Here is a 13,769-nt window from a genome sequence, read left to right on the forward strand (position 1 = left end):
TGGGTGTCTCATGTGATGGAAGACACCGACAAAGTGTATTGCTACCTCGTGAGAACGAATATGCGCACGTGGTACTTGGCAAGAGATGACTGCTTGAACTCTGACTCGGATCTGTTGAGTATCACCAGCGCCACAGAACAGGAGTTTGTTACCAAGCACCTACTGGCAGAGTCATTCATGTGGATTGGGTTCAATGATTTGGAAAATGAAGGCAAATGGGCCTGGAGTGACAGGTATTGTGCTGTATTTCTTGGAGTATTTAATAGCCAGTTCCCAGTTCCCAGGTGAATTAATCAACGTGACACGAGCGTGGGACAAAGAAAAATTCTGAGTCCCCGACAGGAATCGATTAATTCACCTTCACATTTCATTACCGAGCTTAAAATTCACCATCTTTATTAACTTATCACTACTCACGATGACCTCGATAGCGTTGATCCTAGCAGTATGCAGGACACCTGTCATATATGAACTCAGTTAAATGACCTTGCTCTCCATGAGTTCTCGTAGCTCAGTGGATAGAGCGCCCGCCCGGTGTTCGGGAGGTCATGGGTTCGATTCCTGTCGGAAACTCAGAATTTTTCTTTGTCCCACGCTCGTGTCATGTTGATTAATTCACCTTCACATTTCATTACCGAGCTTAAAATTCACCATCTTTATTAACTTATCACTACTCACGATTATCAATGTAACAAATCATGTTTTAAACTACAAGTCGCTCGCGTAGCACGCGCAGAACTGTGAACCGTTAGATAGCCAGTAATTTCAGTAGGCTTTTTTAAACCGACGAAGACCGAAGTTGTTCGGTCGAAACGTCTTTGTATAAGTAATTATAAACGTTGTTTTAACGTTTTCGTAGAGTCAATGTCAAACAAAATTTCGAATGTATAATACTGAAATCTTGTTCTCCTCACTAGCTGTCTCGGGAATGGTAAAAGCGTAGGCGACTATGTAGAAAGGAAGTCTACAGAACCCGCCATCGGGCACTCGGAATGTGATCAGATCACTGCACACTTTCTGACATTGTCGCGTTAGCTTTTATAATTCTGGAAAACAATCTTTCTCGAGAAAGCTGCATACTGAAAGTTAGAATTTTCTCTTAGAACTCCTCAAAATTATAAGAACTGGGCAAGAGGCGACCCTAACAATGGAGGCACGTACAGGAAGAAAGACGAGGACTGCGCTGTGCTGAAATCAGATGGAAAATGGAACGATTATCCTTGTAATACACTCTTTAAGTACATCTGCAAAGCAAGAGCAAGTAAGTGGAGCTTCATATGAATTCTCCGTTAATTTCCCTTTCGATAAATGAATAAATAGACAAATAAATAAATAAATAAATATCTTAATTGACCACTCCCCAATGAAGCTTTTCAGGGCCAATGATGAAACAAATAATCCTCCCATCTCTACCCCCCTCCCCACCACCAGAGTAACTGGACAAGGTTAATTCCACCCAGCCCTACTCCCCCCACCAGAACCCACTGAAATAGTCAATGTCACTGCAACCAAGAGATGATAAAGAGTAAGAGAGATAATCTCCCATATAGGCTGTCAATCAAGCAATCAATCAATCAATCAATCAATCAGTCAGTCGGTCAGTCAGTCAATCAATCAGTCAGTTATTCAGTCAGTCAGTCAGTCAGTCAATCAATATAAATTCCAGCCGCACTGGGATTTCTGATACCAGGAGTGATTCAGAAATACCTTAATAATAATGATAATAAAACTTTGTTGAAGTGTCAAACCATGTAGCCTTGAGGGGGATAACCTCAGGAATATGGCCTACACAGGGGATGGGATTAACTCTCTCAACCTTGTTTTTCTCTACAGGTCGCCTATCAGTTGAAGGGTATCACATCTCCAGGGCAGATAACGAATAAGACGTAGCCCATAGTCTATTTGAACAATAAAACACACACTTCTGGTTCAGAGGCTTCAACAAACCATGCAGAGTATTGAGAGAATACAAGAATTGTTTGTCAAGGTTCCCTTCAAAGTACCGAGTGGGTTATTGGGCCGATCGACCATAGAAATGTGTAGCAAGTTGCTTTCATGGACCACTGAGTTAGAATTTCCATTACTGGACCAATAGTCAGTAGCTACGGACCGATGGGAGTAGCACAGCCAGTTCAGTTATTGTATTATATCATTCTAACCTGTAAAAATATTGTTAGAATGTTGTTTCGGTTCCCGTGAAATATATAAATATATATCAAACAGACTGTTGTATTAAATATCACCATTTAACATCAGCAGCGATCAACTTATAAGTTCTCTTCATGGAATAACGATCGACACTTTTAGAGAATACAGGACTTGATCACGCAAGAGACAAATCCTACCTAACAGAATTACAAGAAATGCTTTTACATGACAAGGAGAAATGCGACACTGATCATATGACGTTTGTTGTTTACCTTGGCCTTTCTCCAATAGACGGATTCGGCTAACGTGTTGCCACCCAATTCAGATCCTGAGATGATTTATTTGGGATGTTACAATTGTTCTGTTTGTACATACTCCCATGTAATCAGTTGTGTGTCGCAAATTGAAAAACTGCAACCTCTCAAATGAAACATCACGTGGTCTGAATTGGGTGGCAGCGAGGAGGTTAACACTTTAGATCGGTCTATAGATCTTGTTCAACCAACTGTAATGTTAGGTTCGGACGCAGGAAAAGTGTATTATTTAGTAGATCGAGTGGATCCCTTTGCTCCTCCAGTTTACAAAGAGATTCTGTAACAGTTGTTTTTCCTGTCAGTAAGTTGTATAACTATAGTGTAGTTTTCTAGGGTGTGCGAATATAAGGAACAAAATAAATATTTATCAGGCGTATTTTAATATAAATATATCCCTCTTTTGCAATCTGATGACTCATTGCAATGCTGTGTGAAAGGGACTGTGTTACGATAATGCGCATGAACTACTTTGATTGACACTAACTGAAAAATCCACTGTAAGGTTTTTGACCAAAATAAATTGTACCGCTCAGTACAATTTCGGTAATTTGCGGTTTTCTCGTGCAGCTTTGTATTAGCCGTTTTAAAATATGTGTTATTGAACAAGCGTGAGGTCCGTATTGGAGAAATATTAGAGACCTTACGCAACAGGACGGCTCAAGGAGAGGACGGCAAAATTTCATTGTGTGACGTGCGTGACTGCTTGCTTCGTAAGCTATTTGACGCCATTTCCGGTTTATCATCGTTCACGACGTGAAAACAAGGAGTTTGAAGTTCTGAGGAAAACGTGAGTATTTTTATCCATTTATTTTCATCTTAACCTTAATTTTTTGGATTGAACGATAGAAACAGTCTACCTTTTTAGTTACCAGCCTTTGTATATATGGAAATAACTTTTTTTAAAACGAAAATGAAGCCTACTTGTAAACGCATGACGAAGCGCTCAGACTGGCTTATTTGTGAAAATTTAATTCTCCTTCTTTCTAAGTTATTTCTCTGTAATTTTACAGTTTTATGGCAGTTTCTGTTTCATCTTTATCGTCCGAATTACAATTCTGGTGTAAACTAATCTTTTTCTGCCTTTGAGAGTTGTTTTCAGCAGTGTAAGTGCGGGATATATTTTTATTTGTTGTAAACCAACTTTGAAATATAAATTACATTTGTACAGTATGTTGCCCTATTTACGGACACTTCCACTCTTACGATACTGTATTTCGTAGTAAAGATAAAAAGAAATCTGAACGATACGTGTCGAAGACTTGTTGATTAGTCTGCTTTCATTATTTCGTTTCGTGGCTGAGTTGGGCTCCGTTTAGACAGAAAGATTCAAGTTTTTGTCGAGTTATGTAAAAGTTTTCTAATGTGATTCGTATCGCACGTCGAATTACACTGATGACTTCTTCGCTAAAATCGAAAGAAAATGCTTTAAGCTTCGGAAAATAGGTAACTTTTTAAGTGAATCTTTTTTCATTTGACTTTATTAGACGTATTTTGCAATGATCGAAAAGAATAATTCCAAGAAAAAGGGAGTATTTATCTCGAAGCGAATCGATCGTCAGAAATATTAGGGCACCGAATTTGGCCAACTTTTTCCGTAATTACTAAGAAACCAAGCAGGTTTAGGCGATAAAACTTCATGACTTACTTACCAGCAGTGAAAGCTACATTGTGAGTAAATTTCCGCTCGTTAATCAGGGGCGTAATGCTAGGATTTGGGGTCACACTATGTCACGCCCAGGGTACTTACATAGTCCACTGCAGATGTTCACTCCTGAAAATGGAGTATATAACTACCTAGCACTAGAAAAAATTTATGGCATGTTGATTCTTCGGATTCGCACTTTTCGCCACCTGGATAAAAAGGTTTGTTTGTTGTTTACTGAAAAAAATATCTCACAAAAGGGGGTCATGGGCACCCCAGGACCCCCCTTGCTATAACTCTGTTAGTGCTCTGTTGAGGTAAGATATTGTGGTTATTGCAAAGAGTGTCCGGAATTATAAGGCCAACATACTGTACTTCAATCCTCTTCAAAAATAATGCAGTGTGCCTTTTGTAAAAGAAATTCTGATCACAAAGACTGTTGCATGTGAAGTAATCAACCTCTTATCTTCATTTTAAAAAATTAAAAACCAAGAATTTCAACATGTTTGTTTCTTCATAACCTAGAACAGAAAGATGGAGTGGAAAACAGAATGCGATCTACTTCTATTGCAAGAAATAGTTGTGTCCGAACCTTACCAGTACAAGCTTCAACAAGGGAGAGAGGAAAGATATGGGAAGATATCACAGAAAGGTTGAATGCCACTGAAGCATTTGGAAATCGACTTGGACACAAAAGAGCTGTGAGAGACAGGTATGTCCTGTTGGCCAAGAAATTTAAGAAGAGAATGGCAGAAGAGGAAAGTGCGAGTGGAATTTCACCTGAGATGTCAGAAACGGACAAGCTGCTTGACCAGATTATTGAGAGATTTGAGGAGAGCGACAGGGAGGCTTGTGAGAATTCAGAACAGGGTGAGAAAAATAAAGAAAATGACAGAAAAAAAGCAGAAGAGATGAGGAAGCGTTCCATGGAGAAACTTGGAGAGACCAAGAAAAGAAAGGCTGAGGACGGTGAAGTAACACCCGGAAAGAGAGCATCAGGGTCGGAAACCCTTGTGTACTTGAGAGAAAAGGCTGAAAAGGAATTTGACCTGAGGAAAGGAGAACTGGAAGTTAAGAAAGATGAACAATCTGCACAACTACAGATGTTTCAGTTCATGCAACAACAACTACAGCAACAGCAACAACAGCAGCAGCAGCAAATGCAATTACAACAGCAGCAGCAGCAGCTTCAAAATCAACTTCTCATGACACTTATTGAAAAAATTAATAAATAAGTGTATAATTTAAGACATGGATAAGGTTTGTTTTGGGTACACATTTTTATTGGTTCATATCATGCAATTGTTTTATGATTTGATTGAACCACAAACATGAATGTCTGTTGAAATGTGAATCAGTTATTTAATTAATATTAATAATTTGAAGGTTTAAAAAGTAATATTGTACAATGCTTTGAATGTGTCTTCATCCTCTATTGTAACAATTTTTTTTACGGATTTAGACATTAGACTGGTGTTTTCTTGACACTTCAAATATTCTTTAAGAACAAGTTCACCTTCATAATTTTTAGCCATTCATACACATAAAAGGCTTCTGAACATTGTGATCATTATTTAACACATATTTATACAATAAAATATATATTTCCTTATAAAAACCTTCATCATGTTGTCAATTAAACTTTTCCAATAGGGGAAAAGTTAAAAAAAACTAAGGGAATTAAATACCCTTTAAGTAAGAATTTAGGTTCAGAAAAACCTTCTCTACGTACAGGGGAAGGGGCTGAGTGTCTGGGGTACTCTCGATCTGGCAAACCATAGTCTTGCCACACTGAAATTTAAGACAAGTTGAATATCAAACTTTTTTGATGCTCATTTCACTGTTACATCGCAGCATTTAACGAAACAGCAAAGCCATTTCATAATCAACTATGGTTCTAAGAACACTCTGCAATTAATTATGCCATTATTTCATATGAACATTATCAGAAGGGGGAGGGGGGGGGGGGGTGCAAAAACTTAACTCCCACAGCAGCAACCTTGTACAACTTTTCCTCAAACAATGAAATAAGAAAAGAAATGCCTGGTAAACGATTTGAAATTCCAGTTTGTTACATTTGTTATTTCTTGAAAAGACTAAACCCACAAATCTGACAGCAAAGAAAATGAAACACCAATGTTTTGCAATTAAATTACAGGAAAACCTGAGAACATTTAAGTTTTTGACATAACTCAGTTGTGCCCCCAGTCCATAAACTTCCTCAAAACAAATAGAATGGATGCTTCATTTTGTAAAGCCTACAATCAGCATGGCTTAAAAATTCTTCAAACTGACATGTATTAAGTTTAACTAATGGCCAGGGTGGGAGGCGCAGTGGCCTAATGGTTAGTGTGCTGGACTCCAGATTGGGCAGTCCGGGTTGAAGCCCTGGCTGGGGCACTGTGTTGTGTTCTTGGGCAAGATACTTTACTCTCGTAGAGCCTCTCTCCACCCAGGTGTATAAATGGGTATCGGCGAATTTACTGCTTGGGGGTAACCCTGCGATGGACTAGCATCCCATCCAGGGGGGAGTAGAAATACTCCTAGTCCCTTCATGCTACAGAAACCGAGATCAGCTCCGGCCTGATGGGCCACTAGGCTCGTATACAGACTTTCTTTTTTACTGATGACCAGGGGGTAACTCTCCTGGGTAACTCCCATATGAAAGGAATAAGGCTGCTTGTCTGTAATAAACCATGCCCTTAAAGAAGACAAATCCGGATGTTGCTTGAACTTAATTTGATCTTTGTTTGCAATCCTAAAAAATAGCTGAAAATATTTGTGGTTTATCACCAATTGAGACAACATCCAAGACTTGCACCCTACTGTACATGCAAGTGAGATGACAAGCATTCCAATCAATTTCATATGGGAGTCCCCAGGTACTGATTGATTAAAAATAATATCTTAAATAAAGTAACCCTGTAATGAAGGCGGTTCGACACCAAAGAACGAGGAAGTATTTGACCCATAAAGACATGAGTGGGCATTTCTTAATAAGGCACAAATAATATACATTTTGCCTACGGCACTGAGTCCAACTTTGAGATCCCTTTTAAAATCTAAAAAAGTAAAGTATTGCAAAATGTCTCCAAATACCCACTCCACAGCTGTTCTTACTTTACTCATGGACAAATTATATTGTTGCTGCTGCGGTGTTAAGGCATTGCCTTTAAATGGTCCCTGAAGGTGGACTCTCAGAAGGCCAGACATCGCCAACATCCCACTGTCGTGTCTTCTTCCCTCGACGGGACCAAAAAGGTTTGCGATAAGTCCATTGGGCGCAACAACACTCTGAAACTTTATTGCGTGGACTTTTTTGTGCCCATTGTAAAGTACTCTTTGATTTTCGCCAGGCCTACAGACTGGTCGAACCGTCCCATCTATAAATCCCCAACAGTTGTCAAGGGCCGCTCCTTTCCGGTAGATTGCTTCAGAGAATTGAGCCAGTTGTGCTTGAGACAGCCACGGTTGGTTCAGACGTGAGAGTAAACGTCCAAACTGCACATGAAGCAAATCCATCGCTTCTCCCACCACCATGCTCAACTGGAGAACAGGTCTTCCGAAACGCGGTACAAGGTCTTCGTATCTACACGGATACGCAAATCGACGTAAAAGCATACACAGTGCTTCATCGCTGTACACGGGAAAACGATTTGGGCAAGTGATTTTGTCCGGAAGATTAAACACATCGACTAAAGCGTATATGTCATGTTTCAAAAAGCGAAATTCGCTTTTGCACTCGTCGTCGGAAAGACTGTCAAGATCAAATTTGTCGTATTTCCAGTACGGGATTTCGAGGTTCTTCGAAGTGTTCACATCGTAAAGCAACAGTAGTTCTTCGTCATCAATCAAATTCAGGTCATTAGCGAGTAAAAGTGCTTCTCTTGCTTCCCTAAATGTAGCCATTTTAGCTTCAAGTCGTCTCCATGTCGTGTTGTGTTGCGTAAGGTTTGTTTACGTTTAGGACGGCAACATCATTGCTCGCGTGCTCAGCCCAGTCCTCGCGCGATCTGAGGTCGCCGTCCACATCGAACCGTCCTGTTGCGTAAGGTCTCTATTAGAGACCTTACTGCAAACGTCTAACCGCAGTTTGAAGTTAGACGTTTGCCGTTCGTCAATTTAGATCGGGGTAAATTTGAGCGAATAGAAATCATCCTGTCATTGCATTAGCAATTGCCGTTTGTACGGCGGGTGTAGTCGCCTTATGCGGGGTTATTTGTGTCTTGAGGCCATTACAAAATTCGTATAAGGTCATTTACCTGAACTGCTATATTTCTGCCATTTACCTACACCCTCAGCTTAAGCAGTTCCTATTGTATTTTTGTAAGTGTTCACAAGAAAAGGCGAGATGTGTATTTTGTACTTCCGATTGATCAGAGTCTGGACAAGACAGGAGCCTCGTTTACGTTCTGTTACGTCAGATCTACTTGCTCTCGCATTAGGTCCGCCATGTGTTCGATGTGGTGTTTTATTTGTCATGCTCATCAAAGCTTCAGTACTCAACAGCTTAATCTGTCAAGATTGTTACTGTGTTAGTAAATAGTTTTTAAATAACCATTCTGCTGTGGGAACGAAGTCCGGAGAAAAGATCTTTTTGAAAATTTTCTTTCAGAATCATTATTTTCAGTTAAAGAGGCTTTGGTTATTCGTTATTCTATTTTTTTTTTTTTGAAAAGAGCAAATCAATATTACGCAAAGATAACCTCATATCAATCATCATTCACTGCGAGAGTATAATACCACATATTAATTTGTAGCCGATATACCGCGCGCTCAGACTGGCTAATTCTGGGGCATTATTCTTCCGTAATGTCCACGGGCCGATTACGGGATTGCAAAAACAAAGCAAAAAGCCATACAATAAACAACTTGTTAACCCCGAACGTTCGGTCTTCACGAGAAAATCTCAAATATTGTAAGCATCAACTAATTTATTGTCAAATTGCGATTCCGAGTATTGACGGTTCGTTAATTGTTTCTGGGCTGACTGCAGTAGACAACAACAACAACAACAACAACAACACCCAACCAACCGAAAGAAAGAAGGTCGATTGTTAAGGCTTCTCTTTTTAGTAAGTATAGGAAACCGTGTGAAGACGAGTGCAACAAAGGTTTTACACTATGAAAGATATTTGAAAATTCTCTCAAAATTCCACGAGCCTTTTTTCAAAAATCACGAGTCGTGTAAATCCTTAACTGCTCGAACTGGGAAAATCAAGAAAGCGCGCACGTTAATTTGCACTGCAGTGCAAATTTTAAAAAATGAACGATAAATTGGCCTGCTCTCAGCCGATCACAATGAAGTAATTTCGTCGGTTATATAATAAAGAACGTAATGACAGCAAAGTCGGAGAGTAGAGTCGTGACTTGCATTATTTTGCGCACTAAAAATTAACCTAGGGTAAAGTTAGGTTAAACTTGTGTTCGAGCCTCGTGCCGTAGCATGAATCGACTAGTAGTATTCCTACCCTCCCCCCCCCCCTCCCCCAGACGGGATGCTAGTCTATCGCAGCGCTACTTTCAGCACTAAATTCGCCAAATCCCAGTAGCCTTTCTTTTACGGTTAACACTGCATTACTATAAAATCTAGCATGTATGGAAGGTAATTTCGGTCTATTTTATAGTTTTAGCCCGAAATTGTCCCGCATCCACGTTGGATTACACTGTAATCTGAATGAGAAAAACTAAGTGTGAAAAGGGCTTTTGGATAGTTGTATGGGTCCGAACTATAACTGAGTCATCTGGTGTTGATTGCGGTGTAATTCACGTTTTTAGAATTAACTTGACCATTTTCCTTTGGTCCAGGTTGTTCCGCGAATATGAAGCGGTCGAGAAGCGTGGACAGTTTGACTTCTGATTTGTTTGTGCTTTAACTAAATGCAATTTACGATTATGTTATCGTCTAGAATTTGCATCTGCATGGCGGTAAGTAATCTATTGTCTCACATTTTGAAGCTGGTTGTAAGTATCAACTTTACCTTGGACTACTCCTGGCCTCCAAATAAAACCGGAATTCCACTTGAATGTACAGCTGAAACCCAGTGATTTAACAAAGATGCTTTTATTGAGTATATGGTAGCAATCCTATGCAAAGAGCTTAAGCCAAACGGAAATTAGCAGTCGGTAACTTATCGTCGTTACTATTTTATCGTCTAGAATTTACATCGGGATGGCGGTAAGTAATCTTTTGTTTCACATTTTGAAGTTGGTCGTAAGTGTTAACTTTAACTGGAACCATTGTTCGTATCTAAAACCTGAATTCCACGTAAGTGGAAATACAGCTAAAACCCACCAATTTAACGAAGACGCTCTCGACGAGTAAATCGTATGCTAGCAATCCTGTTCAAAGAACTCAATTCCAACGACAATTTGGAGTAAATTGGTTGATGTACATGACTGCGCTATAGTTTACGCACGGAAACATTTCTTCTGAGTCAATACTGAAGCCTTAAGTTTTTGATAATGAAAAGTTTTCTTTTCCTTGCTGAAAATTACGTGGTAAAACCTGACCCCTCGTGTTTACCGTTAAAGAATTTGTGAGTATTTGTTAGAAAAGAAAATAAGCTGTTGTTTCACATTTTGTTAACGATTTAAGGCCTGACCACACTAATGCATTTTCGTTTGAACACTGAAACGCCCGAAAACTGTGATGAAAACGGAGACTTTCACGCAGGAAGCGGTAGAGCACTCAAGAAGTAGGGAAAAACACTCGACTGCGTCTCGTGTTTTCCCCCACACTTCGTTCGTGCTCTACCGCTTCCTGCGTGCTTTACAACAGAACAGAGCACAGTCGAGGCTTCGTTATTTGTTAAAATGCTTTATCCGGCCGCTTTAAATCTTGAAATCTCTGCCTGGCTCCACTTGATTGCAACCGGTAAGCTTGTGAAAATTACCAAACAATCACCAGATAGGTTGAAAATACTACTGAGATCAAAATTAACGTGTTTAAAATTTAACGACACCCTCTTTTCTCGTCTTCGGTCTTGCTCTAAATTATACTTTATACCACAACTCGCGACTTAATTTTTTTGACCTCAAACTTTCAGAAATTTTTAGATCCATTATTACAAGTTTACGTATAAGTTTTATCATTTTCCCCCGTCGTTACGATTTATTCTTGTGTACACGATTTCAGTAAACATTCATTTAATTTTGACATCCACCAAGTTCATCCGCATCTCATTCTTACAAGGTTTATCTGCTGGTATATGCTTCGTACTGTTTTCCTTTTTCTGCGTTTGACGCATTGCAAGCTTATGCTCCACAAGAGAGATTTAAAACAAGAATTTGAAAAGTCTACGATGATTTTCTCCGAGCAAAGCCGTGCACTCTACTTTACTGACAAGGTTCTTCATATTTCTCTTCCTACTGTATCTCCATAAGTTGCCATTATCGGTTCAATGTCTCATTTCCTTGTAGCACTTCAACTCCTCGGTTAACTCTCCTTTCTCCTTGTTCAGCAGTAGCTACAACTCCAAGTTGTTTTGGTCCAAAAATATTCCTTTCAAGCTGCTCTGCTCGTGCAATAGTTTTCCTTGTCAACAACTGAATGAAAGCTACGCGGAAATATCTTATTCTAACAGCGTAAATCAGTGGATTAAATAACGAGTTCAGTACGGGCAATAAAGTAAGAAAATAAACCATGATATGTTTTACATCAATAGCGATGCTATCTCCAATAAAGGATGTCATAACGAGAATACTGATATTTGCCGGGAAATAACACAGGAAAATTGTGAGCACTACAATAATTGTGCAGTAAAAAGCTTTCTTATTCTTGAGTAACTTCCTCTTCTTTTCTAAGGAAACTTGATTAGCTATAATTTGTTTTTCGTTGCGGCGGACCTCCCTGTATACAGAAACGTTAAAATAAACGACTAATACAAGAGAGATAAACTGCATAAAGAGGACTACAAATTTTGTGACAATTCGTTTGTTTGCTGGCAAGAAGTCTTCCATTGGAAGGAGGATCGCGACAGCCCACGCCAGACAAGAAGCTACCATGATACGGACTTCAGTAACAAGGCTCTCGTATGCGAAAGAGCGTTTTATAGCAAGAAAACGCTCTGCACTCAACACAACTAAATTATTGAGCGACGCTATGATACACCTTAAGTTAATAGCTACTGTTATCGTGTCTACCCAGCTGCAAATTATGCCAGTCTCATGTTTAAGCATAAAGCTATCACGAGTGATTTGCAAAGGTTGAACAACAAGTCCGACAACAAGGTCAGTTGTGGCTAAACAGGCGAGTGATACGTTAGATTTGGTTCGAAGTTGACGTTTAGTTTTCACTGCCACCATTACCAAGATGTTTAGCAAAACGACGACAGGACAGGTTATAGCATTGACGGCGATTCTGAACATGAATACAGCGCGAAGCTCGGGAGAAAGTCCCCCGGGAATTTGCAAAGGTAGACCACACCTGACTGATGTGGGGTTGATTGTCGTGTAATCCATGTTTTCTGGATTTTAAAACTCAGACGGTTTCGCTTGCTCGTGTTGTTCCGCGAATAATGGTAGCAATCCTATTCAAAGAGCTTAAAGCCCAACGGAAATTAGGAGTTTTTCTTATGGTCTCGGACGAGAGTTAATTTGTTACCCATAAGTCAAAACTCGAGGGTTTTAAGAACCATCTCGTTTTCATATTTTGTCTTGTTTAACAGTGACCGGAGTGGGACTTCCGAGTAGGGGACCTCCGGGTTGGGGGGGGGGGGGTCTTTTGGGGGAGAGCTTCCAGGTAGGGGCCTTACTGACGAATGCTCACAAGGATTCTAGATTTAAGAGTGACTAAGGTTTTTTTTTCTCTCCAGGAGTTGTAATGCACTATAAAGAAGAAAAAGTCTAACTATTTACTGTGTGTTTACGGCACGGAGGCCTGGTTCCAGTTGTTGAAAGACTGGAAAACGCTATCCAGTGGATAAATGTTAACCAAACAACCACGCTATTCGGTGGAGAGTGATTTATCCGGTGGATAGCGTTGTTTTCCACCTTTCGAACAACCCGGGCATGAACGTTTAATGTTTTCCAATCCTGCGCTTTAAATCTTGAAATCTCTGCTCGACTTCAGTTAATTGTCTTGTCTCATTTTAGATAAACGGCAAGCTTTAGATTTGTTTGTGTTGAAACTAAATACAATTTGTGATTATTTTATCGACTAGAATTGACATCTGCATGACAGTACGTAAGCTATTGTATCACATTTTGTAGTTGGCGGTAAGAATTAACTTTAACTTCGGCTGATTATTCTTGGCCTCTAAAAAGCGGAATTTTCACTTGTATAAGCAGCTAAAATCCAAAAATTTAACAAAGATGCTGATAACGAATAAAATGTATATAAATAGTCCTGTCGAAAAAGGGGCGAAAAAACGGAAATTTAGAGCCAAAAAATGCACGACTTACTTTCGGTATACAGTTATAGTTTACGCACGAAAAACATTCTTCTCATTCTCTCGGACGAGAGTTTGTGAACTAAATACAAGTCAATGCTGAAGCCTTCAGTTTTTGATCATGAAGCCAACTCAGCCGCCTTACTTTCCTTTCTTGCAAGAAAATTAGGCGGTAAACGATCGAACAGCCGAGTTTCACGTTAGTTTGTGATTATTTTTCGATTAAAATTAGCATTTGGATGCAGGCAAATAAGCTATTGTATCATGTTTTGT

The 13,769-nt window shown here is 39.6% G+C and overlaps 3 protein-coding genes and 1 pseudogene across 3 annotated transcripts in view; 2 read left to right on the plus strand and 2 right to left on the minus strand.

Annotated features, from left to right (window-relative positions):
• The window catches only part of LOC145500337 (bone morphogenetic protein 1-like), a 27,759-nt gene extending 24,770 nt beyond the window's left edge, over window positions 1-2,989 (plus strand). The window contains exons 16-18 of the mRNA XM_081479849.1: window positions 1-233; window positions 1,104-1,261; window positions 1,834-2,989. The exon at window positions 1-233 is cut by the window's left edge and continues 17 nt beyond it. Of these exons, the coding sequence (XP_081335975.1) occupies window positions 1-233; window positions 1,104-1,261; window positions 1,834-1,883 (441 nt within the window). The 3' untranslated portion in view covers window positions 1,884-2,989. The remainder of the gene's footprint in view (window positions 234-1,103; window positions 1,262-1,833) is intronic.
• A 1,649-nt stretch (window positions 2,990-4,638) lies between these two features.
• LOC145500404 (uncharacterized) lies at window positions 4,639-5,572 on the plus strand (annotated as a pseudogene).
• Window positions 5,573-6,060: 488 nt separating this feature from the next.
• LOC145500390 (uncharacterized) lies at window positions 6,061-8,174 on the minus strand. The gene has a single exon (XM_081479909.1). It carries the CDS (start codon window positions 8,011-8,013, stop codon window positions 7,012-7,014), a length of 1,002 nt encoding a protein of 333 aa, XP_081336035.1. The 5' UTR covers window positions 8,014-8,174; the 3' UTR covers window positions 6,061-7,011.
• Window positions 8,175-11,496: 3,322 nt separating this feature from the next.
• On the minus strand, window positions 11,497-12,567 carry LOC145500119 (beta-1 adrenergic receptor-like). The gene has a single exon (XM_081479606.1). The coding sequence runs from the start codon at window positions 12,565-12,567 to the stop codon at window positions 11,497-11,499; it is 1,071 nt and encodes a 356-aa protein (XP_081335732.1).
• Window positions 12,568-13,769: the final 1,202 nt, after the last annotated feature.

Source organism: Orbicella franksi, chromosome 10, assembly GCF_964199315.1.
Source record: "Orbicella franksi chromosome 10, jaOrbFran1.1, whole genome shotgun sequence".
Lineage (NCBI taxonomy): Eukaryota > Metazoa > Cnidaria > Anthozoa > Scleractinia > Merulinidae > Orbicella > Orbicella franksi.

Coding starts and splice junctions, on each gene's coding strand:
- LOC145500390 (XM_081479909.1), bottom strand. CDS start 8,013: ATGGCTACATTTAGGGAAGCAAGAGAAGCACTTTTACTCGCTAATGAC.
- LOC145500119 (XM_081479606.1), bottom strand. CDS start 12,567: ATGGATTACACGACAATCAACCCCACATCAGTCAGGTGTGGTCTACCT.